Consider the following 26,982-nt stretch of genomic DNA (forward strand, 5'->3'; position numbering starts at 1 on the left):
CTTTTAGGGGTTGATTATGAAAAAAAGTTGTTGGATAGCAGCTCATGAAAAAATGCTTATGTTTTGCTTTTCTAGCTGGCATTTGTGATGAATTCTGGAATTCTCATTTTCCTTTGGACTTGCTGCTTTTACTAAACAGTGACTGTGGGGTGGGTGATACAATCTTGTGACCTGTGGTCATGGTGCAGCTGAAGAGAAAGCCAACTGGAGGCTTCACAGCATTATTGCTGTCAGTCTCATGCCAAGAGTGTTTTTTTGTTTGAGGTCCTTCACACTTCAGAATGATAGCATGGTGGATTGTTCTTTTTAATAAATGTGTAAGATTCCTTCTTAACATACAAAAATTTAAAAGCAAACTGGAACTTGAGCTTGACATGGCTATACGGAAACATAGTTTGTCATGGATATATGGAAACCTAACATTTGTCTGTGCTGTAGAGAATAGCACATTTGGATCTCTTTGAATGGAAAAAGGGGCTCCAAGTATGTTGCAACTGTGTCTAGGCTTTGAAGTGGGCTTTTAAGTAATCTTGAAATTTTCTTCCCAGTTTCATGAAAGCATGTTTTAACCTTCAGCCTTCCAACAATGTCCCATTTAAATTCACCAAATGGATCTGTAAAATCAGTGCCATAGACTGTGTCAGACCCCAGTTTTTGCAAAAAACTTCATTATGCACTGCCAAAGGTGAAGCAGGGGGACGCTGTACTGTTTCAGATTACCTGTTCTGTGGAAAAGCACAACAATACAGTGTTCAATCTGATGCACTATATGGAAAGTGTGTTACCAGTCTCTCGATTTGATCTTTAGCTGGTACAAAGAGAAGTTATGGCACCTGTGTGTGATAGTCATATATACAGGCATAGGTACGTAAATACACAAGCATTGAAATTATTATTCCGTAAGGAAGGAGGCCATGCTAAATTAAGTTTTTCCTTGCCCCAGCAACACACACATTGTAAAATGTAGCAAGCAAGGTAAGGGTCCTACCACTGCCCTTTAGTCTTATTCCATAATTCATATTCACATCCAAGTTATGTGATGTTGCCTGGCATGTATGTGTTTGCTACATATCTTCTTCTGTCTCTGAGCCTTCATTATGTTCTCATGACTGTCTTGATTACCTAAACATGTTCCTGCCCTCATTTGTCACACTTTGATAAACACAATCCCATACAAATACTGTCTCCTGATGTATGGATCTCTGTGGCTAAAGACTCAAATCTGCCTTCCGTCCCCTGGTTCCAGTTTGTTGTTTGTAAGCTGCAGGCAGAACTACATACAATTGTCAGGGAGAGCTGGGACCCAACTTGCTTTTAAGCAGTGTCAAAGACATTCACATGAAGTTTGACTCCTTTTCAAAGCCATTCTTTATTTCCTCTGAGGAATAGTTGGAAATGTTCAGTGTAGCTATTGCATATTCTCCTTTGTTATGTGCACATACAGGACAGTATCTTCCTGCAAAAGGATTCTTGCTTGGAGAAGTTAAATGCTCGTGTATGTTTAAATGAATAAATCATTCATTTTTTAAATGCATCTGTATTCATGAATCATATGACATGAGCTAGGAAAAATAAAAATGCATAAAAACAAATGGTATAATAAGTACATCTTGGAAATAGTCAGTTGAACCATTTCAAAACCTCCTCTTGGTGGCAGATTTTAAACACTTAACAACTCCAGGCAGAAATGTAAATTATCAAAGACATTTTCAGTGTGAGATAATTTGTTTGCAGGAGAAATCTTGACCACTCAGTTTCTGTTGAATGAGAAATGTACTTATGGCTACAGGCTCTACCAGGTATCTCACAGGAGGTGTTGCTCCRACACATAGAGGTTCTGAGCCCACGGGTAGGAGAATTCACTCCATTTCAGAATGATGTGCAGAAGTAATACAGCCTTTTCGAATGTGTGGAGATTCAGAGACAGAGAAGGGGTTTAGAAGACAGTCTCAATCACTAGCTATATTTCACAGTGACAAAAATAAATATACTGGTAAATGCACCTGTATCTGGCTGAACTTGTTCTTCTGGCAGTGTAAAGGCCTGTGACATCAGCCCCATACCCATGAGGTTTCAGATAAACCTGATACGCCCGAGTTTTCAAGAGTGTCAAGTAATGGTGCAGTTGAGTCGGGCTGCAGACAAGGCACAGCCCAGAGCTGTGTAGAGATGCTGGCTCACAGCCAGGAAGCTGAACAGCCAGGTACACGAAGCACTGGACCTGCCTAGTAAATCCTGCCTCTCAAAAGATCAAGTTAGCTCAAGCGGAGTATCACCCTGGCTTGGCTATACTATTTCTGGCTTCAGAACAGAGTTGGTTGGTGCTGACATAAATGATTCTGCTAAGCAATGTAGAAATGCCTAAGACTGACTTTCAGAAAGAGAGAAATATTGACCCTCTGAAAATCAAGCTCCTTTAAGGGCAACTTAGATGGCATGCTCAAATATCAAAGCACCTCTAGTATTTATTACTCTTTAGAATGTAAGGCCACAAGTCCTTGTTAAGATTGAAGAATTATTTGTAACCTGTAGCAAAGCCACCAGATTTTTCACCAAAGACTTTGTGAGGTTGTGTTCATTAATATGAGCAAACTCTTAAGATCATTCACTGGTAAATACTGTTTACATTCAAATATTTATAGTGTTCTTGCTGATAAGTCCTTACTTCTATTTAGTTTAGAAATTACTATTTAAAAATGGTGAATCCCTTTCTATTTGTTGACATGTATTTATATTTTTAGCAATGCCATTTTCCTCAAGTGTTACCCAGGTTTCTTCCTGAGGATCTAAGACCTAGTCAACATAATGAATCATTGATACTGTTTTCTTTTTGCAGTAGGAAATAGCAGAGGTTTGAAACAGTGTCTATCTGAAAATGAATGATGCTGATTTTCTTTTTAAGTTATGTAGCAGTACTGCACATTGTTGAACTGGGCCACAGGCACAGGACTACCTTGAATTACAATCCTCAAATTTAGAGGCTGTACTTACTGCCTAAATTTTAGGTGCCTGGCCTGGAAAATATAATGTAGAATTCTGGGTTATGTGCTTCAGCATTGCCTATGGTGTGTGAGGAGAGTTTGTATCCCACCCTGCTGATCCAAAACAGCCCAGTTTCTGAACTGGATCAGCCAAGAGGGCACAGAAAAGGCAGGCATGAATCCTAAACCCTGTTCCTGGAAATATGTGTTACCAAGACTTGTCCTAAGTTATCCTAGTTATCTAGGGCACACAACCAGCCCCTCCACCCCACCCTGTATTCTTTTTCTAGTCCAGTGGTTCTTGAATTCCTTTCAGCAAAGTAATACAGTTTCCAGCCTCTTATGTAAGGTTCATGTTTTTCACCTCTTAACCTCTAGATGCGTGTTTTTCTTTTGATCCATGTTTTCCTGACGTATCTAACAGTGTACAGTGCCTAAAAGAGTAAAAATGCATTCTTTCTGAAGCTACATGTTCATTTTGTTCAATTAATAATGTGTAGAAAGATTGCTGGTGGGTTTTGTATGTATACATTACTAGAAACCAAAATTACTGAGTGCTGGAGATAAAATTAGCTTTTGAAATTCCTTTTCCCCTTTAAAATAAAAATAGCAGAATCTGCCTTTAATTGACCACCTCAATCATCACAGAGGCTTCCTGTGTGCAGAGGCTGTGCTTTTAATATCTGTTTACCCTTGCCTTTAAAGAGTAGCCTTTATTTGGAAGTTTATTATAGAAGCATTCAAATTAGAGGTGGGCTGAAACCGCAAAGTTTGTGTCTGGATCTGGATGCAACTTTCTAAAAGCTGCGAGGTCCAGGTTTTTGATTGTCCTGACCAGAGATTAAAGAAGTGTCTGTAGAAAATCCAGAGCCACATTTCCAGGGGGTTTATATACAGCATTTGGTTCAAGTCCTTTCCCCAGCATATTACATAAAGCAAATCTACTCAGTGGATTGTCAGTGGGCTGGCAGAGAGGAAGAGCTTCCCATAATTTTGTTTTTTTTCAGATGAGACAGCAAATGTAAACAGTGCTTTCTTGGACACACAATACTGTGAACAAGTATCATTCCACATAAGATGCTCACAGCCTCATTTATCACGTTGAAGTCATTCTCACGAGGGTCTCCTGATAATTTACGCTTTTCTATCTCAGGGCTGGGAGAAGGTTCTGCTCTTCTTCACCCGGACAGCAGGTCCCACCCTCGGTCCTTGGAGAAGAGCGCATGGAGGGCTTTCAAGGAGTCACAGTGTCACCATATGCTGAAACACCTTCACAATGGAGCCCGGATCACTGTGCAAATGCCTCCCAATATTGAGGGACACTGGGTCTCTACTGGGTAAGGAAAGCTAAAATAAGATGCTGGAAAGATATATGTGAAAAAGGGGAAGGTGGCTGAGAGGGAACAATGAATATTCCCACTCTAAGCAGCAGGGAAATATATTTTTTTAATATGGTGACTCTCCAAATCCCAGATGCTTTATGTACAGTATCTTTACATATAAAAAAGAGGGAGCTGGTTTATATACATCAGAATTGCATGCTATAAAGCTTTCCTGATGAATCAGTTTGTAGTCTGGATTTTAAAGAGCATGCTGTGAAATATGTTCAAATCTCTCTTTGAATAGGAAAGAGACCATCAGGTTGCCAAAATGGATGCTTGTTCCACCATTACTTTGTACTATCTTTGACTATGTGCATTAGATCCATTTGAATGAATCCTTACTTTCAGATCATGTCTAACACAAGCTTTATTAGCAAAAGAAATTAAAAAGTAGTATTTGACCAGTTCTGTTCCTCTCTATACATGACAACTTTTAATTCAAAGAGACCTGTTTTGTTTTCTGTGTCTAAGCAAGCAATATTCATCCATTTATTTGAAGTGACTCTTAGGGAAATCCGGTTATTTAACATAAAGTTGAGTGTATTTATGTTAAGCACTGTGGATGACAAAGAGGGAGAAATTTGAAGATACAAAAGGAAGTTTGACTTTCTACGGAAAGTGGAATTTAATTGCCATTTACGCCTTCAGGGAGGAGGGAAAAACACCTCTTGATTAACAAAATGGAATATTGACAGGTTCAAATTCAAGCCAGTTAGGAAGTCTGCATTAACTGTCTTCCCTGTTGACAATGTAAGTGGAAGGGCTGAGGATGAGATCCTCGTGGACCTCTGCAGACCAGAGTTGGCAGTGTGCCATTGAAAAGCTTATACAGCAGCTGTAGAAGCCAGTTACTTATACTATCTTGTGGACATTTGGCATTTCACTTTCTGATCAGTCGTTTTGCTAAATCCGCCATGCAAAAGGAAAGAATATATATGTTTAATAAGCTGCTACTTTTTTCAAAGAAGAATTGAGTCACACGGTGGTCCTTAGAAAAAAGGAAAAACAACTTTGAGGATATGACTCAAAATATTTAAAACCTACAAAGATAAGGCCCTCAGGTAGATATGATCACCATGAAGCATAAGAAGTGCATAACAGCAGAGGAAATTGTTGGCAAATTGGCAGGTGACAGATGCCTAGTTCCTATTTACTCCCATTCATGCCAGAGGGACGTTGGCACCCAAGTATCTCTGGATCTATGCAGTGTTGCTCAATCTTGTTACCTGTAGTGTTCATGATAGGCCACCTTGCTAAAATTTTGTTTCCATCACTTTGTCTTCCCACAGCTGCGAAGTTAGAGCAGGCCCAGAGTTCATCACAAGATCTTACAGATTCTACCACAATAATACATTTAAGGCCTATCAGTTTTATTATGGTGGCAATCGCTGCACAAATCCCATCTATACTTTAGTTATACGTGGCAAAATTCGTCTCCGCCAAGCATCCTGGATCATCCGAGGGGGTACTGAAGCTGATTATCAGCTACGCAGCATACAAATCATATGCCACAATGAAGCAGTAGCCAAAAAATTAAGTGTGTTGGTGAACCATACGTGTCCTGGATTTATACCAGAAGATAGTCCTTGGGAGCAGGATGTGAACTATGATTTGCTGAGAGAAGAGAATGGTTGTGAGTGCACCAAAGCTCTGAATTTTGCCATGCATGAACTCCAGCTTATCCGCGTGGAGAAACAGTATTTGCATCACAATTTAGATCACCTTGTGGAGGAGCTATTTCTCGGAGACATTCACACTGATGCTACTCAGAGGAGGTACTATCGGCCTTCTAGTTACCAGCCTCCTCTTCAAAATGCCAAGGTATGTATGTGTATATATGCACACATTTTAAGATACTAGTGACAAAAAACACATTATTCAGCTCTTCTAAATCAGTATACTAGTGTAATCTAAAATGTAGATGTGCTTCTAAAATAAGAGATTGATGCCTTACAGATAATGCAGTCAATTAAAAAAAAATCACTGAGCATATTTCATGGGAATAGTAATTATTCTGTGGTTTTTGAGACTGCATCAAATGTGTGATCAGTAGTCTAATGAACTCTGGTCAAAAAGGACATCCTGAGACCAAAGATGGAATCAAACACTTGAATGCGGAGATGGGAGTTGCTATTGGATGGGACTAAGACTGTAGATTAGCAGCGGAGAAGAGAGAAAGTTTGATGCAGGACTGAGAAAAGGCAAGAGAAACAGCTGCAGGGGTCTCAGGGAGAAAGGAAATTGAATTGTATCAACATGTGGAAGTTGGGTGATCCATAACCTGAAGAGGAAAAGAGGAAATTGGAAGGTAGAGACTTGAAAGGGGCAGCATGAAGGGTAAAAAAATTGATGGACTGTGGGATGACTGCAGGACATGGATCCGGGAGCAGACACACACATTAATGAAATGAAAAACAGCTGAATTTTGAATGGGACTTTAATTCTATTTGATTATTCAGTTTTCAAAGGGGCCTCAAAGTGCCCTCGGCTTCACTGGGAACTGATCAACCCATAGTAAGTTAAATAAAAATCAAACTGGAAGAGTAGACATTGATGGCCCGTAGCAGGAGGTCTGTCTATACATCTTTTCTGGTGACATTTCAAAGGAATGTAGCAGTTGGAACCACGCTGCAGATGACAGTTGTTATCAATATATTCCAGCTAGATACTGCTGTAAGATCACTTCCAGCTAATGGGTTATCACCATTTTTAATCATCTCACTGTGACTGATGCAAAAATCAGCTACAGCTTATCAGCAATAGCAGGAGACACAATAGGGGAAGTGGCAGTTCTGATAAGAATGTCCTGGCATTGCCTTTCATTCAAAACCATTCTGTCTGCCCCGCGTTGTGTCTGCCTCCTGTGAACATCAAATTCCAATAGTTCAGAACTTTACATGATCTCCCTTAAATCATTTTAATAGTCTGGCCTAGGGATGATTTCAATCTACAGTCAGCTGTGTCCCTATACAAACCCTGCTGTCATTTCTGTCATTCGTATGTGTCTCTTCAAGTGATTAGGAACAAATTTAAGCATATGTCTTCTCAAAATGGAGAGTTTTAGCAGCAGCACCAGAGAGTTTTAGCAGCAGCAGATGAACCACAGCATGTTCCTCGTCAAAATGTTGGATACAGCAGTATTAATTTCTTCTTTTCTTTAATGAATTCAGACAAACATATCTAGTTTCTCTTTGCAAATTTGGGAGTGAGGATTCTTCCCTAAATCTCTTCCTTGCAAGAGATGTTTAGAGACAAATTGTCTGACACCTGGTATATGTTATACCTGCTCTAGCAGATATAGTTGTTTCCTGACCAAATGAAACAAAGACAAAAGTCTTGATTTAGTACAGCCTGATTTTTTTCAGGACTATCTGGTCAAATCTAGTTAACTTATTATGGATAGATGACATAGTAAAAATGCCTACATTTCCAATTTCATTAGAGTCAGAATGGATAGGTTTACTGTCAACTGGCTTTATAGAAATAAAACTTTTGTGTAGATCTGCTGTAATTTTGGGACACACTGGTCACTGTTTCCCTACCTGTCTCATGTGCTACTCTAGCATCATTGGACAGCTTGCCTCTAAAATACAGTGCTCAAATTAAAAGGACTATATCTTGCATAAGAAGTCTCTTTCCTGAGCCAGGTTAAATAAATAAACTGAAAGAATTTACAGATATCTGAGAGTACTGAAACTCTCATTTATATTCACAGAGCCCATTCTCTCAGGCATGATATGATCCATTTTGATATGAGTGGATCACATGTGTATGGGAAGATAACAGTAACCTCAATCTGTGAGTTGTGCCACAGTGGAGAGATCCTGACTCATCATGTATGCATTTAGCCCACCGTCCTGCATGTTTTGATAGGCAGATCCTATCTTTGGATATGCGTACACTGAAATCAATGAAAGCTCACAGTGTGGATCCCTGAGGAGACTTCCATATTATATGTTTACAAGAACTGGGGAAGAGGAAAAGCAAACAAGCCAAGTTATCCATTGGTATTCATGCAGTACAGTGCTTCCAGATAAGATTTGGGTAGCCAGATCTTGGCAAAGGCTGAATCTTGAGGCTGAATTTATGACACTGGAATGCCATTCGTAAGAGTACTACTAGCTACAGAGAGTGGTATTACTATAGGATGCACAAGCTAACTCAGAGTATGCCAAAATGCATACAAATTTCAGTTCTCTGTGATGAAATCACTGTAGTTTAATAGAGGAGGCCAGAGGTCATGAGTTGCAGGCTACTGCTCTACTCCCAGTTTGGCCAGTTATGACTTCTGGCAAGTTACTTCAACTCAGTTTCTCCTCCAACCTTTGTCTGCATTGCCTGTTTGACTCCCAAAATTTATGCAAGTATATATACAGTGTCTGGATTATTGGGACACCAGTCTCAGCTGAAGCCTTCAACTGCAAAAGATGAGTAGACGTAACTCTTAAATGTGCAACAGAGAAGATTTTTCTTTGCATTTTTTGGTTGATTCATCTTGTTCAGAGTTAATGTGAGACTTCTTTTTTCTGAAGAGAAGTTAGGCCTGCTGATTTTAGGCTTTCATCATAATACAAATAACGGTACCCCCAAAAATGAACTTTTGCATTAGCAGCCATGAAGGACTTCTGGGTTTCGATTTGTACCTAACCATGAAGTTCTCTGTACCAACAGATTCTTAACCCAGTTGTGTGATTTAGTGTTTGCTGAATGTAGGAAGAATAGTAACAGAGATGCTTTTTTTTTTTTAAGCCCAGGCAAACATACCACTGAAAGGTTATAACCCTTCTTCTTTGAACTCCTTTCCTTTTCTAATTGCTGCTCCACTGGGACCCAGCTGAAAATGAGTTTAAATGCTAAACTGAGTTTAAAACTACAAGTGGCAGACTCCTCTGGAAACTGAACACCATGAATAAATAGAAATGTTAAATCAACTTGTTTTTTTAAGGTTTCTACAGTCAGACCTCGAGGTTGGGGAGGCCAGGAAATTGCTTCTGAAGTGAATCAGGTGTATTGTGTGGAATCTTTCATTTAAGGCTTGTTTCATTTCCTTTTTATTTATTTTTATTTTATACTTTTAAAGACCTGCCTAAAATAAGTTAAGAGGATTCACATTCTGAGTTAAATTTATAGTTAAGCCTCTATATAGAAGAAAGTTCCACCCAGCTCAAGAGTTTACATAGCCTGAAAGTTGGATGTGGTAGCCACATTCATTACTTATGTGGTTGAACTGAATGATAATTAAAAGCAAATGATTGCTGGATATGTTAGGAATGCCAAAGCCACATGATCAGGACTTTAAACAAATAGAATTGGACCTTTTCCAAATTCCTGCAGTGATTTCACCACAGGATGGTAAATCAAAAGGGCTGTCCAAAAACCAGACAGCTTTATGCTGAGCTACAAATCTGAATAAATTCACAGATTACCATATCTTAACGCAAGTGTTCATATAAAACCAGCGAGCTTTTAAAAATATCTAATATGTCATCTCTTAAGGTTTTACAAATTCATGTAGATAAGAGCATACCTTAAACAAATTCCTCTTGTAAAATATGTGGAAGTTCCTGAATGGAGTTGAGTAATAGGTCATGATATAGGTATGGTTTAGCACTCTCCTCTAGGCTTGCTCAAGATAATAATTTAGGTCTGATGATGAAGGGGGCTGAACATCTTTGATGTCTCTTGATGTTGCGAGTTCAGAAAGGAGTTCAAGCTATTGCACGTTCAGCTTCTCTAGCCAGCATGAGAGAGCACATTGATGGAAAGGGCAGAATGGTGGAAATGCTTGGCTGAAGATATCCCTGGTAAGGATGACAGCAAGGAGCCTGGCGGATTGGTCACAAATCACCTTATTTACAAATGCATACAGGAACTTGTAGCATGAAGAAAGGCTTGAAATACACATTCACTGTGCAGAAGGAAAGAAGATGTTTTCAGAGAAATCTCCTATGTCTAAAAGTACAGGGAATGTGTACAACTACAGTACTGCGACACTTTCAAATATAATTGCCTTTGAAATACTGCTTTGTAAACARAACTCCTTGTGCTATTTTATAGGCTGGCAGAATAAAAGGAAAGATCAGAACAGGACTGTGATGACAGGTCATTCTAATTAGATCATTATTTAGGAATAAGGCTGGAGTGGTCTGGAACATCACAAGAGACCTAAAACATGCTAGAATAACCTCCTTTCTGCCTTTGCTATGCTCAAACGTTTGCTGGCCCCACACTTTCAGTAAGACATATTCCCAAGAAAAAGCAATTCCAAGGCATTGATTCTTTCTTGTAAGTTTATTCACTGTTGGAAACTGACTTCCAGGAGCACTTGGCATTTGCAGCTAATATGGATTTTATGTATAGAGGCTGGTGCTTGGGTTTTGCTTTAACCAGACGCTGAAAGAATAACGTGCTCAAAGCTTTCTATGCTTTTGAAAATTTGGGTCTTCAGCTCTCTGAAATTCAGTTACTTCATCTGTATGGGAATGCTACTTACTTGAGTAGCTCCCAGGAAAATGCAAGCATAAATTAATAAATAGATATTAAACATGTGAAGTGCCTCAGAGAAATATGCAAAATATTATCTCAACCGAAAAGAATAATTTTGGAGGACAAAACCCCTTTGTTTGGCAGAGTAATGCTACTAGACAGTCAAAAAGTCTGTTCTAGATTCAGCCAATACTTGAAGGGTTTCTTTTGTTGATTATTATTTGCAAAAGACTCTTGATTAGGGAAATGATGAGAGGAGCAGAGAAATCTCGTTCAAATCGGTTAATTTCAGGTTTATGAACAATAACTGCGTATGATGCACTTCAGAGATGAGAGAACCAAGCAGCTAGCTGAGGCTTGTTTCTTGCTTTGCTCAGCAGTGCTACCAGTTATAATGTTGCAGACGAGTAGTCCTTTGAAGCTGCCATTTTGTATGTACTCCTTATACAAGCATTAATTCTAGCCAAGGGCTGAAGCAAAAGGTTGCTTTTTATTCTGTGTGAACCTCCAAAAGCCAAGCGTTGCTTTTAAAACTGTATTCATCTTTGTTGACTTAATTACTGATGTCTGTTCTGCAACTGCAGAAAAAGTCTGCCCCAACACAAGTACAGCACCACAGATAAAATTAACTATGTAGGCTAGCAAAATAAAAAATGGGCCATCAGATCAACTCAACAAATATGTCTAAACCATCGACACTTTCCTCATTGTTGGCATCTAACCACAATAATTTCATCATTTGTAAGAGGGAAGGGAGGACTCACTGGTAATATTGCTACACAATTCAGGAAGGGTTATACAGGTTGCTTTTTAAAGGCATAATAAATATATAAGGCATCTTTATTTTGGAATACTTTGCTCCTGGAGACTGACATTCAAACTGTTGCTTCAGTTTTTCCAGGAACTTGTTTGTTGATACTTCCCAAAATATTCATGTCACTATAAATTAGTGTCATGTTAGTGGGATCGATGACATGTGCAGCCACATTCATCTGAGAAAAAGGCTGGTTTTGTCTTTGTTCTTGTCTTTTGTGCAGGCTAAAGTAGCTTATATCAGAAAAATCAGAAAAAAAACCTAAAACTTTTGCATTTCTTTTCAGTTGTATGTATTTCAGGTTTATGCAGAGTTGTGCAATGGAATTGAAATCTCATAGATCAGACAATTGTGTAATGCTAGTGCCTTCAGATTCCTTCACTATCTCTCCCTCCATGGGAGTAGTTAATAAAACTGTTCCTCAATATCTTAAAATATATAGTACACACTTATAGATAAATCTGAGCATATATCCACCCTCATTCCTTCTTGGAGCTCCCCTTCTCTCCACCAAAAGAAATCCCAAACTGACAACCCTGAAAAGGAGTTACCACTCTCTCCAACATTTAATTTGCTTCAAGATTTTTAATTAAAGTTTTACATCTTTGTTATTCTTCATCTGCTTTGGCAGGCTGAATTACAACTGTGTCAACCATGCTTTTCAACTCCCCAGAGTTAGCCTAATGCACATAAGCCAACTTAGCTTCATATGAGGTCATGGAAAGCCTGCAAATTATCACTTTTGTGGTGGAGAGAGATTATAACCGTTTGTTAAAGTGTTGTCTTGGGCTGCACTTACCTAGAGCAGTGGAGGAGTGGAGCTTGATATTGTACTGAGTAATTCATAAAAGTGTCCTTTCTATGGACTCAGCCCCTTGGCAACATGAGACAAACTCATTTAACTTCTTCTGTTTATTTAGAAGCTGTTCTCTGAATTCAGGCCTTCTTTGAATTGACGTTCTCCCAAGGTTTTAGTTTTGTATTCATCCTGGGAGCATTCAGTTATTAGTACTAAAATCTGGCACCTAGGTTCTTAGCTAATGAGGTTTAATACATCCTGACCAGACATGCCTTGTTTCAGTATTATCAAGCCCTGCCCATGACACAGTATTTGGGTGGGTATGAGAAATCATTGCTAAGCGTATCTTTTCTTTCCCCTCTTCTTCAGTGCTTTCCCTTGTGGTAATATTTTCATTCAGATGACCGGGGTTACCCACTCCAGCTTTTATGATCCCTGCAATATTGCAGACCACTGGTTAGGTGTGTATTACACACTCAGTTCAGACCTGAGCTTGAGGCAGCCTGGCACCTTGTGCCTCAGCACACATCTCCACACAACAAGGGTATGCGGGATACGTCCTGCCTGACCCAGCCACTGCTATATAGCCCATCTCATGCTGTTGGATAACCAGCGTCAGACAGACAAGCTGGCTGCAGGATCCTCCCTAAAGAAAAGCCCCTCTTACACAAGAGCAACTGGAATTTGTAAACAGCCAGTTTGGGCTGCCTTGTGTGGGTACCGCAGCTTGGTTCACAGCAGCCTGCCCTGGCAATGGGAGTGCACAGCATGGAGCCAGGGGGGCCATCAGGACTTTTGCCAGCCCTTGCTTCCTGAGACATGGTATTGAAGGAGACTGTCTTCCTTTTCCAACCATGAACAAGGCCTGCTTCTTGCCACACATTAGGAACCAATGTAGATCAGGGTTGGCCAAAAATGATTTTATATCACCTGAGGACCTGGCTTTTCCAGACCAGTTTTCCACATTGCAATCACCAGCATAGACATGGGGACTAATAAGCAGAAGTAGAGCATTGTAGAAATATTTTCAATGTCAGTACATAACTTGACCAAGCATTGGAGGTTATTATAACTGAACAGGACAGTGGTGACAGCAGTCTGGAAGGAGAGAACAGACCCAATCCACAGTGCTATAGGGGAAAGCAAGTGAAGGGGATACTTAGAGTAGCCACAGTGAATATATGAATTTGAATAAAAAGTGAAAGTTGACAGGCCTGAGGGCCAAGTGAGGCGTTACAGAGAGAAGCTACTGCTCCACCACAGGTTTCAGGGTTGGCTTTTTGTTTTACACTGGCATTACTAGGAGGGAAGAGGAGAGTGAGGAGGAGTCCAAAGGCAGCAGAGCAGATTTGAAAGAATATTTGCTTTTCTAAGTTTCTGAGGCAGAGCTGATGCTTGAATCTCTTAACCAGTTTATGGTATAGGAGGATGTATCCATTATGCTGTGGCTCTGGATAAAAAGAGAAGGGGAGCCACATAACTCTTGAATGTATGCAACTGGAAAGATTTCCCAAATTACTTTGGGATATTGTTGTGTAATTTGTGTGAATAATAACATAAGTTGAAAGACCTTGCAGGTACACAACAAACTGTTGTTGAAAAAAACATTGGTATTGAGTTGAATTGAGTTCACCACTTCTCAATATTCCCAGCGTCTTTTCCTTAGCCCAAGTCAACTCTAAACAGCAGCTGTTCCATGTCTGTCCCAATACTACATCTTCTGTAACAGGAGTTGTCGTATTTTTGTTTAGGAGCTAACTGCACAACTAACTCCACCTTCTGTGCTTTTGCCTTCTTAATGTGTCCGATTTGGAAAAGTACCAACTATTTGCAACTATCAAAGACGACAGCGAGAGCTTGTCCAAAAATGGTCAAAATTCTCCATTAAAAATGGCAAAAAAAAATCCCAAAATAGTTTTCTCATTTTTTCAAAAGACACCATTTCTTTTCAGTGAGGAACTGAATACTGGAAAAAAATATTTGCTTTGTTTCCCTCCAGATCACATATATTCAATGAGATATTTTTCCATGAAAATTTTTTTTAAAGAATCTAATGAAAAATACTGAAATATTTTTTTCAGTCTGTTCTGCTAAGAATGCACGCATCTCATAATCAAAGTAGTCTGAGCAATGAATCTTTCCTTATAAAAGTGAGTTATAATTGAGACAATGTTAATCTTTCTTTATGTAAATAGTACAATGCCAGACATAGTCATCCACTGTGATTCTACTGCAGAAAGGTTGAGTTATTAATTGAGCTATTTCAAACAAATAGTGTTTTTAAAATATCAGATTATGGTACAGACACATTTGCAGGATATACAGGAGAGACAGGGAGAGAGAGCAAGTATGTTTGAACAAGGTGTTCAGTTGAAAATAACTATATTTTCAACCCCCTCTTTACTATTAGTGCTCATTTGTCTGGTCCCTAAATAGGACTTGCAGTAGATCCTGCAGGTCCTCTCTTTGACATAAAGCATAGATTTCAGCTTCTGCTTTAACTATGAAGAAAGTGTAGATTTTCTGTACATTTTGAAAAGAGTTTGATCCATAGACATCTTATTTTGTAACAATAGCGCTGAAATAAAAAGGTGTTCAAACAAAACTAGAATACCTTCCAAAAAGACTTTTCTACATGTTATTCAAACCTATTTTACTGTTGCTCAGGGGTAAGGAGCATCCTAGTTGCGTGTTAAGAGTTTTTATAGCCTGGGCCATAAAAAACACTATGAACTGATTAGAGGAGAATTAGTCCTAGGCAGCCATAGAATCCCACAGAACTTAAGAGAAAATTAAAATATGCTGAGCAGGTTTATATTTCTGACTATCCACAGCAATTGGGAAAAAGATCAAGGAACTTCATCCTTGTTTACTTTTTTTATTAGAAACCTCCCTACTTGGCTTCCAGAGCTCCCTGGCCCTGTCACCACTTCAGTGGAGGCAGCAAAAGGGAGGGATGAAGAAAAATGTTGTGGAAATTTTCAGATCACAAACCAGTTTCTCCCGAAGTACAAGAACTGAGTTTTCAGCCAAAGATTCAGGCTTATTTCAGCCCACATAGCCTCATGGATTAATTCATAGATTGGCTTTAAAGAACCACCCAAGAGAGGGAAGAGCCTGGCCAGCATGGATTCAGCATTACTGAGCTGCAAGGTGGCACCCTTCCCCACACCTTAGCAGGAAGGAGCCTTCCCAGATCCACAGGTCGAGCAGGCATTGGGTAGCAGCCGTTTCAGGGGAGGCTGCTCTTAGCAAGACCCCAATATCAAAAATATTGCATTGTACACCTAAGATATTTAAAACATAAAACAGATGTTCGTCCTGTCCACAGTACATTTTATTGCTTTTCAGTTTATGTCATGCCCAAATGAGTTTTTTATTAGAGAGTACTTAACCGTGTTTGGAATCAAATGTACTCTGCCTCTGTTCCATATTTTCTTTGAACGTCTGTTTTTAGAAAATAATCTTTCCTCAAGACAAATGGAAAGACAGTGATTTGCAAGGCCTTAGCCAGTGTAATTAAGAGCCAAGAGTAAACCTGACCTGAAAAAGCAGCAGTGAAAAACATAGTCAATTGTTAAACATAAATTACTCCATAATTAAGTCCAATTGTCTTATAGCAAAACTAGCTCTTTCTCTCTTCCGTTACTTGGACAAAAATCTTATTGAGGGATTTTGTGTGGCACACTCTTCTACTAAAAAGTTCATAACTCTATGAAAGATAGTTTTCTATCATAGCAAAAAGGGTTTATGTAAGTCAGATTCAAGCACTAATCTCAGAGAAGTGATGCAGTCAGGCTACAGCTGTATGAGATGCCTGGGCCAGTCTGACATCTCACTGCTGTGAAAGGGATAGTTCTGCTTCCCCCTTTCTCCTCTGCAACCTCTCCCTGTCCCACTCCCCTTTAGTTGCAGCAAATTCCTGTTCACCTCAGCCCGTTCATCCAGGGACATCCTCAACGTGGGCAAGTTTGGACATTTCAAGGTAGGCAGGTTGGACATTTCTTAGGAGTGCAACAGGGCAGACCTTCAGAGCTGGTGCAGATCAGTATAACTCCTTGGAAACTAGAAGGGCTGCGCAGAGTTACAGTAGTTCAGGATATAGACCACAAAGCTCAAAGACCCAGAAAAACTACAGCCAAGTATCTATACTGCTAAACTTCCCCTTGATTTCAGTGAGTTGACCTCGGCCTTCCTCAGCTTGTCACTAGCCAAAGAGTGACCTCTGCGCACATCAGCAGTATGAGACCCAGCATAGCCACACTGCACGAGTTTTACAGGTTTTGGAAAGTAAGTAAGTAAGTCCTCCATATGCCTCAAGACATGAACCAGATGCTGATACAGAAAGAAAGACTGCCCATATTTATGTATTTTGTTCCACTAGTGGGTTCCACGAACCTTCTTCTACCAACTCGGCCACTGGCCACAGCCAAGGGACAGCATAGGGGATTAAGCAGCTGCAGGTATCCCTGGTATCCCTCTATAGTCCCAGTATGACAGAGAGAACATTAAGCATTGACAATTATTCCTGCCCAGCGTCATAGCCTTGAATCATAATATCAATATATTTTAATGTTGTAGAGGAGAGATGGAACCTAGAATCACTGCTGGAAAAACAGCAAAAAGAATGTTTATGCTTCATAGTCCTTCCTGATAGAAAAAGCTAAAAAAATTGTTGCTGAAACCCAGATTGATTCCAACTTTCCTTCTTGTCCCTTTACTGGACCTGAGAAACAAAAGGGAGATCCCACAAACAGCCAAGAGTGACCAAGAAGACAACAGACTGGATTTCTGTTTGTTTTTCTTCAGACTTTGAACAAGGGCAACAGAAACCACCGGTCCCCAGGTTACATTGGCTTGGCTCACGAACTGATTGTGTAGAACAGGCCTCTGAGAAAGAAAAGAAAATATACACAAAACCAACCTGGCTGGCTCATATTGGTCTGTCAGAGTGTCCTCTGGGAGATCATAAGAACTTTCAACTTCACTTTTGTCAAAATGAAACAGTAGCAGAAATTGGTTCCTACCATTAACTAGTTCAGCTTATATACATTATGTGTATATAACACTGTCTTTTCCTTATTTTCCTGCTTCGCTTCATTTAAGTGGGGCAATAAAATTACTGCAACCAGTGTAACCAGCTGTAACCAGCCCGTAAAATCTTGGGGAGCGGTGATGCTAGTCTGCCCCACAGTGGGACAACAAGACTGGAGAAATGTGTGTTGGATACACTGGTATCTTCACGGATCAACCCCTTTGCCTGGTTCACTGCAGGTATCTGTACAGGACAATGGTAGCATACTTTGGGTGTTGAACTCTAAGAAATAAAAAGTGCTATTTCCGTAGCACTTCAAAAATCTGTAGTCCTTTGGTACTTTGATTGGCAGTGAACAGGATCGCACACCTCATTTGACAGATTTCTTGAAGTGCAAGCAACATCGCTCAGGACTGAGCGGGCACTCGGCTTCTGGCTTCCCTGTTCATGACTAAAGCTCAAGGAAAACAGAACTGCACTGCCACTGCCCGAGATGTGCCAAGGCAGTCTCCACACTGTCAGCCCAGCACCAACTCATTTTCTATTCATTTATAAAAGTCACCTGTCCCTCAGCAATTCTGAGCTGCAAACCTCCCAGTAAATCAGACTGCTTTCCAAAGAAAAGGGCTGATATCCTCTGAAGAGAGCTGGAGATTAAACAGACCAGTTTCATAAATCCCAAACAAGCCAGCAGATGAAACCTGGTGAATTTTTATTGTAGGCAAGAGGAAGAAGGATACTACAGTTCTGTCAGACTGTTTGAAGGTTTGTTCCAGGACTAGGGCTGTGTGCATTTTTATTATTATTATTCTATTTTTAATCATATCCAGGCCCCCTGAAATTTCTGTCTGCTTTCTGACAGCTCAGTCTTTATTTAACCTCCTACCAGTGCTGTGTCAAAGAGAAGAGCTGTTATTGTCTGTGCTTCTATGATACGAGGTTATGGTCACACAGGAAATCCATAGCAAACTAGGAAGCCAAACTGGATCTTGATTCCTGTCTTAGCCATTAGAAAATCCAAAGAGAAACTTGCAATCTTAGAAAATGCTGGAGTTTTACAATCCATATGCATTGTCTGTACTTTTAGTGTTCAGGAAATCTATATATTTGGGGGCCAGTCTCCGCTGTCAGTTACAAGGGCCCAAATCTGTGCTAACTTCACCAGTTCCAGTTAAATTAATTAAATTTTCTTTCTGTTTTCTCTAACATATTGATTGCTCTTCTACCTGCTTACAGAATTTAGCTGCAAAATGTATCTTGTAATAAAGTGAGTTAACAAGCAGCACCATGGGAAAGGATTGCACCCTTTATGACTGCATGCTAACACATGCTTCCCAGGAGCCATCATATTAGTCGGAAGGTCCCTCTGCCGGTCACCTAGTCCAGCCTCCTGCTCCAAGCAGGGCTGTTGGCCAGCGCTGGTTCAGGTCAGCCTGAGCTATATCATTTATAGTTATTTTGCACATAAGCCATTATTCTACATCCCAGTGACATTAATGGCAGATTTTCCATTGATTTCACTGATTTTGGTGTCTGGTCTGTGGGAGAGGCAAATTTAAACCCTGTTTAATATGTGTAAAGGGGATATATTGCATGAGTTGCATATTGATTCTCTGGAGCTACTTATGGTCATATTATGAGACAAACTTGGCGCTAATGCAGAACATGTAAATGTTCTAGACGAATAGTGTGCCATGAGATAAAGACTGTGAATGGAGCAATGCTGACTCTCTAATAGCCCCCAACAGTTCACATGGACTTTAAAGTGTCTAAAAGGTCAGTACGATCATTTATGTAATGAAAGGAACTCAGAGATATCACAGAAAAGAGGGCTGGAAAAGGACCTAAAAAGAAAGTATTTGTACTGTCTAAATATCTCTCCCCATTGGCAGTGTGGGGAGCATCAGCTCCTAATTCAGTGCACTCTGAATTGCACCTCAGGAAAACACCTGATAGTCTAAATAAGCTAGATGATATGAGTAACCCACCTAAATCATCCTGCTGTCTCCTGAAGATCAAGTATCCTTGAAAGATGAAGGTACAAAACTCTCTGTGTGGTCTTTGCCTTTCACTCTGAGTACAAGCCTGCTTAAAGCTCAGAGCACAGCTGTTCGGCACAGCAATAACCACTTAAAAAACTTTTACCATCACATCCCAAGATGTAAACAAACAGTCTGTAACAAACCCAAAACAGGCACTAGTAAAACAGAAAACACTGCTTTTATCTCACAGAGCAGTATTTATTCTTCTTGATCTAATTATTTATTGTCATAAATGAAGTGAACTAAAAAATTAGCTTTGTAATTCTTCATCCTTCCATAAACTGTAATTCAAAGTTTGCTTRGCAGAGCAGAGACAAATTCTAATGCTGCAGTTTCTCTTGCCTTTGAAAAATACAAAATATAGTTTAAAAAGAGAATAACATGGCCACAGTCTTTTGCCAAAAAGACGAAACCTTGCAGAAACAATGAGCAGCAGAAACAATGTACAAGGCTTTGTAGTTTTAATCTTTGATGTCAGAAGATTGGAAGCCAGAGAATGAAGTTACCTCCCCTCCTGCCACAGACTTGGAGTCCAACATCAATAAATAGATCTTCCTGTGTGTTTGTCCAGAGCTACCAGCTGACCAAACGGTGTTTCTTTACCAAAATGCCACTGGTTTATAAGGGGTTGATTATTAGGCCCAATACTTTTTACTAGGAGAATATAAGTGCAAGCAGTGGAGTTCTTGGCCCTCGCTGTCTTCTGCTGTAGCTAAAGGGGACAAAGCAGCATAGAGCACCCCTGGGGCGTATGTTTTGTCTTCTGAAGGGCTCCCCGGTATACAAGCTGATGGCCAGTCAGTTCTTCCAAGGCCTCATCGCAAGCCCACAAACAGATACTGAGGCTGCAGCGCTTCATGCCAGCACAGTACTGTAGTGCTGCAGCTCCTAAGCATGTGTCGTCACTCAGCCACGACACGGCCTTCCCGGGCTCTCAGAGCAGCCCCCAACTGGGTGAACTGCCCATGGGTGGCCAAACTTAAACGTGACTCCATCTTTCCCTTGTCCTCAGCAGCAAGTTGAGCAGCGAGCAACCCCTTATAGCCTCTGCAAAGCCTCCCCCCGAAGGCCATGTAAGCAAGGTGTAAAATGCCCTCGACTCACAGATGTAAAGGGCTGGGGGTACTTGGCTCCTTGAGGTTGGTGCTTAGCAAAATGGTTCAACTGTGAGCCTTTATTGAGCCTGACAGACACCACAAACCTTATTCCTGCTGGAAAAAGCCATAAAACTTTCACTCTGTTCACTGACACTAAGCCATATCTGCTTCCTAGAGTGCAGTAGAGCTCTGAACAAGCTCACTTACATCCATATAACCATATTTCTGTCAGTGGAGTCATACGCATGTCGCTGAGAAGGAAAGTGGTGGAAGTCACCATTAAGACTCTGCTAGATTCAGAAAGTGTACACTTTGCAACCTTATATTGAAGTTCAGAAAAGCTGAAAAAGTTTAAAATAGCCGGTTACTAATTTCCCAGGCTGCTACCCAAATGAAAATGTACCTAGGACACCTGTGTCCATCTATAGCACCCAAAGTTAACAATTAAAAAGGAAGACAGACACAAAATAAGAGCTGAACAAGTGTATTCATTTCTAATAAAAGACTTTCCGGGTTCCTACTGTAGTAAATTACTATCTGCCAGCTTCCTCTGTGATTATAAAGTCAGCCTTTTATCAGTTCAGTAAACTAAACTAAAATGTTCATTTGAGATAAATGCAGAACAGGGAATTAATCTCCTAATTCTGCTCCTGCTGTGTGAACTTATACATACAAAAACAAACCATGCCATGTTTCAGGTACTTTGAAGGGTGAGAACCTGCAGGAAAATAGTACCAAGATAAGGCATAACAGTATAACCCTTAAAATGTGAAGCTGGTTTCACCTCAGTGTGAAACAGCCTGATTCATTGACCTTTACTGTGGGTAACATCTAACGAGGGGTTTTCTCCACTTCATTTCAGAACCACGATCACACCTGTATTGCGTGCAGAATCATCTACCGGTCAGATGAGCACCATCCTCCCATCTTACCCCCCAAGGCAGATTTGACCATAGGGCTACATGGAGAGTGGGTGAGCCAGCGTTGTGAGGTGCGACCTGAGGTCCTCTTTCTCACTCGGCATTTCATCTTCCATGACAACAACAACACCTGGGAAGGTCACTACTATCACTATTCCGACCCCATCTGCAAACACCCCACCTTTACCATCTACGCCAAGGGGCGCTACAGCCGAGGAGTGCATTCTTCCAAAGTGATGGGTGGAACAGAGTTCGTGTTCAAAGGTAGAGTAGTGCACCATACTGTGGACATAAACGGTCAATTAGTTATTGACCAGAGCAGGATTTGCTCATAACAGCTTAAAAGGTGCTAATGATTTCATTCTGTCATTTTTAGGATTTAGACATTTCTTGGGAAGTTCTAGGCATTCTGTGAATGCCCAGCCAAACTATACAGTTGCATTGTATTTCCCACCACTGAAGCAATACTCATCTGAGGCAAAACATAGACACCTTTAAGAACAGCACAATAAAATAAGACTTTAACTTCCATGACTAAGTCCTGGAGTCCACTGGCCAGACTTTAAGCATCTAAATGAAATGTCTCAGATTGGATCAGTGTCTGGGGGTTCCTTCAGTGGAGAGAAAAAAGTTCCTTCAGAAGGCATTTCAGGTCACAGGTGGTGTGGTGAAGGCAGATATAGAAGTATATGTCTTTTTTCATCAGCTTCCAAGAGGGTCTAGAGAAAGTAAGAGTGCCTATAAAGATAGCTCTGATTAACCCCACAATAGCAAAAACTAGCTGTATCTAACTAAAACCACTGGAGTGCTTCAGGAGGCAGCATTCAGTGGCGAAGCTGCTCAGGTCCCGATGGCTAAAGAGCCTTCTTGTACAAACAGCTCCATAGTACCCTGCTTGCAAAGAGCTTGGTGGCTTTAACCGCCCACACAAACATCTGCAAAACATGACATCCCTTCATAGCACCAGCCCCGCTGGAACCTGTGGAAGCCCTGAGCTCTCTGTAGGCTATTCTCCTTTTTATTTCAGTTACCATGTGAGAACCACATAGCTTCTTGCATGCCTCCAATTTAAGAAAGTATCTGACTAGAAGAAATAACTCACTAAGCAGGATTTTCACAGGAGGCAAAAGATATCCTTGCCTGTCAGAGCTTTTGCTCTTTATTGCTGTATGTAGCATGTCCCAGTCAAGCTCCTGGAGTGAAATCCAGTTATGCTCAAAGCTGTAATTTATGATATGCCAATTTAGCTCACAGAGCAAGGTCAAATAATTTGGTTCTAGAAAAACAGTTAGGTTCACTTTCTATAGATTACATTTTATGCCACCTAAAACAAATAACATGAACTGTAGAGCCATTGAGTCAAATACACGTTCATAAAGTCTCAGAATAAAATTCCCAACAGATCTTACAATAGAAAGAAATGTGTTCCTAATGACCTGCAAGAGAATTTGGTTATTTCCTTCTGTTTTGGTTAGTACAAATCCATTCAGAATCCCTTTTCTTCCATTGAAATACAGTGTCAAATACACACCTAGAATAAACTCTATTCAACTTCCACAGGCTCATTCAATTTAGCTTTTCCCAACTTGATAAACTGGGCTGCAAAATCAATATTTATGCATCTTAAACTCCTTTGAAATATAGTCAATTTAGTTAGAACCAACAAGCCATAAGACTTTTACATCTGAGAGTATACACTGAGTCACTGTTAGGATAGGAGAAAGTAGCCCTCTATAATTCAGCACTAACTATATAATTCAGCACTAACTATTTAATTCATACAAGAAGAACAGATGATATATGAAGGTAGTGTAGTTGTGGTAATTTCCAAATTTTCCAATTGGAACTTATTTCATTAGCTTTATGGGGTAACATATGTTAAAAGAATGATAAAAAGACATTATAAACAGCCCTACTTATGGATTAAATGGTAATAAAATATGAGTAAAGTTTTATTATTTCCTCTTTTATGTATCTTATGTAACCAACCAGGCTTTATCTCTAAAAGATTGTCTGGAATTTATGAAAAGCTCTGCTTAATCTCCAAGATATGCAACCATCGGGTTTTCTTCAATAGAATTTTTTTTTTTTATGTTCTGTGTAAGAAGCAATTATGTCCAAGATGTAAAGTGATGCCAGTAGAATTTTTGGCCACACCTGCAATATAAAAATTTGATTTAAGAAAGAAAAAGCAGAGATTCAGAGCTGCTCTAATTCTTCTTGGTAAGATTAAAAGACATCCTTAAATAAATTCAAGGAGTACCAGCATGTCCCCAAACGTATTCAAAGTAGCCTCGTCTCCATAGTTTCTAAGTGCATTAGCAACATGGCTAACTTAAACCCTTCATGACTTTGCTAGCATCAGTCATGATTTACATAGACAAAAGGGTCAGTTTTAAAAGGATTTTGCAGTTTGCTTCCCCTACTGATCTCTGCATGTATTAGATCAAATACTAAGATTATGCCTACAAGGGACATAAGTGCCCTGTGCTATACAGGCAGACAGAATGGTGAGCCCTCATTATAATGGTGATTTCACAGGTATGCCCCAACCAGCCTGTTGTCTTTCTTTTTGTCCCTCTGCTAACGCCTCCTCTCTTCCTTTTTCACAGTAAATCACATGAAGGTCACTCCCATGGATATATCCACAGCCTCGCTGCTGAACGTCTTCAATGGGAACGAGTGTGGAGCCCAGGGATCCTGGCAAGTCGGAGTTCAGCAAGACGTTACTCACACAAATGGCTGCATTGCACTTGGCATCCGCCTACCTCACACCGAGTATGAAATCTTTAAGATGGAACAGGATGCCAGGGGCAGGTACTTGCTGTACAACGGCCAAAGACCGAGCGATGGGTCCAGCCCAGACAGACCGGAGAAGAGAGCCACTTCTTACCAGATGCCTTTAATTCAGTGTGCTTCATCAGTACCCAGGTCTGAAGAGTCACCAGAGGAGAATAAAATAAGGCTGTATAGCAGCAGGGCACCAGAAAAATATTCCAGCACCCCAGCTCTTGCTTTGGTGTTGTTTATTTGTACTGTGTCATATTGGAACATGCTCAGCTAGAAGTGAAAAAATTATTTTTCATGACTACAAAGCCAGGATTCTATAAGACTGAGGGTTGTTTTTCTTCAGAAAGAAAGGGACATTTATTTTCTTGATGCACTTGAATGCCTAAGAATTGTTGTTCTTTTCCTTATTTTTCCCCCTCCTTGAATCATGAACGGCACTCATTTGATGTCTGTGCTTTGAACTTCATCCAGTCTGATCCCTGGCCTGACATGACTGCACAAAAGTAATTGCACTTTAGGACTGCAGACTTCTGGGGGGAGGGAGGGGGTCTCCTTTTCTTAACTGCTGGGGTGAACGTTGCAAGCCTGCTTCAACTGCCTCTGCCATTTTACCATTGTGGTACTTTTCTCCCCAAGGCTTGATTTCTCATCAGAATTTAACTCTGAGGAATCACTCAGTGTAGTGTTAATACTGTGATAATGGCTTCCCCCTTTGACTTTAGAACTCTGATGTAGATATGTATATAAGAAAGAAACCCACAAGGATTTATCAAATCATTATCTCACAGCTCGTAACACAAAAAGAATCTGCAAATAAAACAATCCTCAATTCAGATAAGTGCTAATTGGTTGGTATCTCTAATTAAAAAATATTCTAAGTAATTTAAACTATTTTTATAATCATTAAGTTGTAGAAATAACCAATGACTTAGTATTTTCTCTTTCAATTTCCTTAGCTATATAATTGCTTCTAGCCTCCCTTTGTATCTAGTGAGCAGTTGCAACCAACCCCTCTTAAAGCCAGATAGAAAAAGCATTTTTTTTTTTAATCAGATGTGCATTGTACAGGTAAGTTGCTGATATAAGGCTGAAGTGACATGTTCTGTTTTCATTTTCACGAGGCCTTATATACTCTCTATGCAGTATTTGTACCTTGGATTCTGTTTTATCCAAGTGGACAAACTAAAGAAGCATATGGGGCCGTAATACATTCTACAATCCAGTCTAGCAGCATGGTTTTAATGATGTCAAGCGACATTAGGTAGGAACAAGTAAAGGGTCTTAGCAGCAAGAGCCCTAGTATTGCTTTTAGTTTAGAGAGCAAGAAAGCAGTAGGAACCAGACCCCCATCCATCTCACAGAGGAAGACTGACCCAGTCTTATCAGAGGAGTTGGAGTAAGTTGCACAAACACAGCCATCTCCTCCCTTTTCTCCTTGCTAGACAGTCTCCACACACATAGTGGTTTCACCGAGTTTCAACCTGCATCAGTTTGGGGAAACACTGCCAGGAAGAGATAGGCACAACCCTCAGAGAGCTTCCCTCAACAACATGCTCCCTGAACACCCTAGGATCTCCCCCATGAGGAATACTTTCTCCTATACACAGATGTGAACCAGAGCAAATGGGTCCTCTCAGGAGAGAGGACAGGGGAGATAGTTAAGGCCTGCAAGAAGGTTCAGGTCACAGGTGAACCATGCTCCCCTGCTTTGATGGGTACCAAGCTGAGGACATGGCTTAGCCTTGTAGCATTTACAGTGTGCCTTTACTGATACACGGAGCATTTTGGCTCACAGGAGAAGCAGGAAGCTGTGTAAGAAACAGGAGGAGCAAGGTCATAGTGTTTCTTCATCGGTATCTAAATAGATCCTGCCAAGTCCAGACCAGTGAGAAAGAACCCTCCAAAGTATCCTTTTTAGCATTATAGGAAAAACATATCTTGAATAAAGGTCTTCCAGCTTTACATAGATGAGTCCACTGTGTGCTATAGCAAAAATGTTCTTTTAAAACAATGATACCATCAATCTTCCTAACAAAGCAGGCAGGAAAAAGCCATTCAGGTAGCAAGGGTGATACTGAGACTCCCTAACTAATTCCCCAAAGTTTGCTGCCTTCCTGACAGTTTTCCAAGCTGGTGTAAGCCTTTGATGCACATTTTCTCACAAAAAGAGGGGCACAAAAATCAGTTCACCTGTTTTGGGGACAGCAGGAACAAGAGGAAGTGGTTAAGGAACAACCACAGACTCACTGCCAGATCAGATCACACCTTTCACGTTTTTTCTTCAAACAGATGAAAAGTCACAGGAAATGCAACTCAACAGTCAGGAACGCAGCTCAGGAGTCACCAGAGAAAGCATTCGTCTGTCCATCTAATTACCAGATCCTCCTTCAGCATGCTAGGAGAAGCCAGGAGCCAATTCGCCTTGATGAATCGAGCCCTGAGAACAGCTGGTCTAACCGACATTTCTTGCTATGGCTTTCTGTTCTGCACAGTTAAACCTACTCAGGGTCAGTTCTGGACAAGCTACTGGTAGGGAGACGTTAGGAGCATAGTTTTAACCAAAGGTCCAAGAGAGCAACACAATCACTCTACCTCTGAAAGAGGACACTAAGTACCAGAAAGGATTTTCTCTAGAC

General features: G+C 40.4%; 1 protein-coding gene across 1 annotated transcript; it reads left to right on the forward strand.

Annotated features, from left to right (window-relative positions):
• The first annotated feature begins 3,905 nt into the window (after positions 1–3,905).
• On the forward strand, positions 3,906–25,234 carry APCDD1 (APC down-regulated 1). The gene is made up of 4 exons (XM_026078807.1): positions 3,906–4,318; positions 5,653–6,184; positions 21,499–21,820; positions 24,169–25,234. The coding sequence occupies exons 1-4, from the start codon at positions 4,059–4,061 to the stop codon at positions 24,618–24,620; spliced, it is 1,566 nt and encodes a 521-aa protein (XP_025934592.1). The 5' UTR covers positions 3,906–4,058; the 3' UTR covers positions 24,621–25,234.
• Positions 25,235–26,982: the final 1,748 nt, after the last annotated feature.

The sequence above is a fragment of the Apteryx rowi genome, unplaced genomic scaffold (genome assembly GCF_003343035.1).
Source record: "Apteryx rowi isolate R43461 unplaced genomic scaffold, aptRow1 scaffold_489, whole genome shotgun sequence".
Taxonomy (NCBI): domain Eukaryota; kingdom Metazoa; phylum Chordata; class Aves; order Apterygiformes; family Apterygidae; genus Apteryx; species Apteryx rowi.

Excerpts from the sequence above, each read along its gene's own strand:
- APCDD1 (XM_026078807.1), top strand. The coding sequence starts at position 4,059 with ATGCTCACAGCCTCATTTATCACGTTGAAGTCATTCTCACGAGGGTCT. Across the intron at positions 6,185-21,498 it reads CTCCTCTTCAAAATGCCAAG|AACCACGATCACACCTGTAT; the intron begins GTATGTATGTGT and ends ACTTCATTTCAG. Across the intron at positions 21,821-24,168 it reads AACAGAGTTCGTGTTCAAAG|TAAATCACATGAAGGTCACT; the intron begins GTAGAGTAGTGC and ends CCTTTTTCACAG.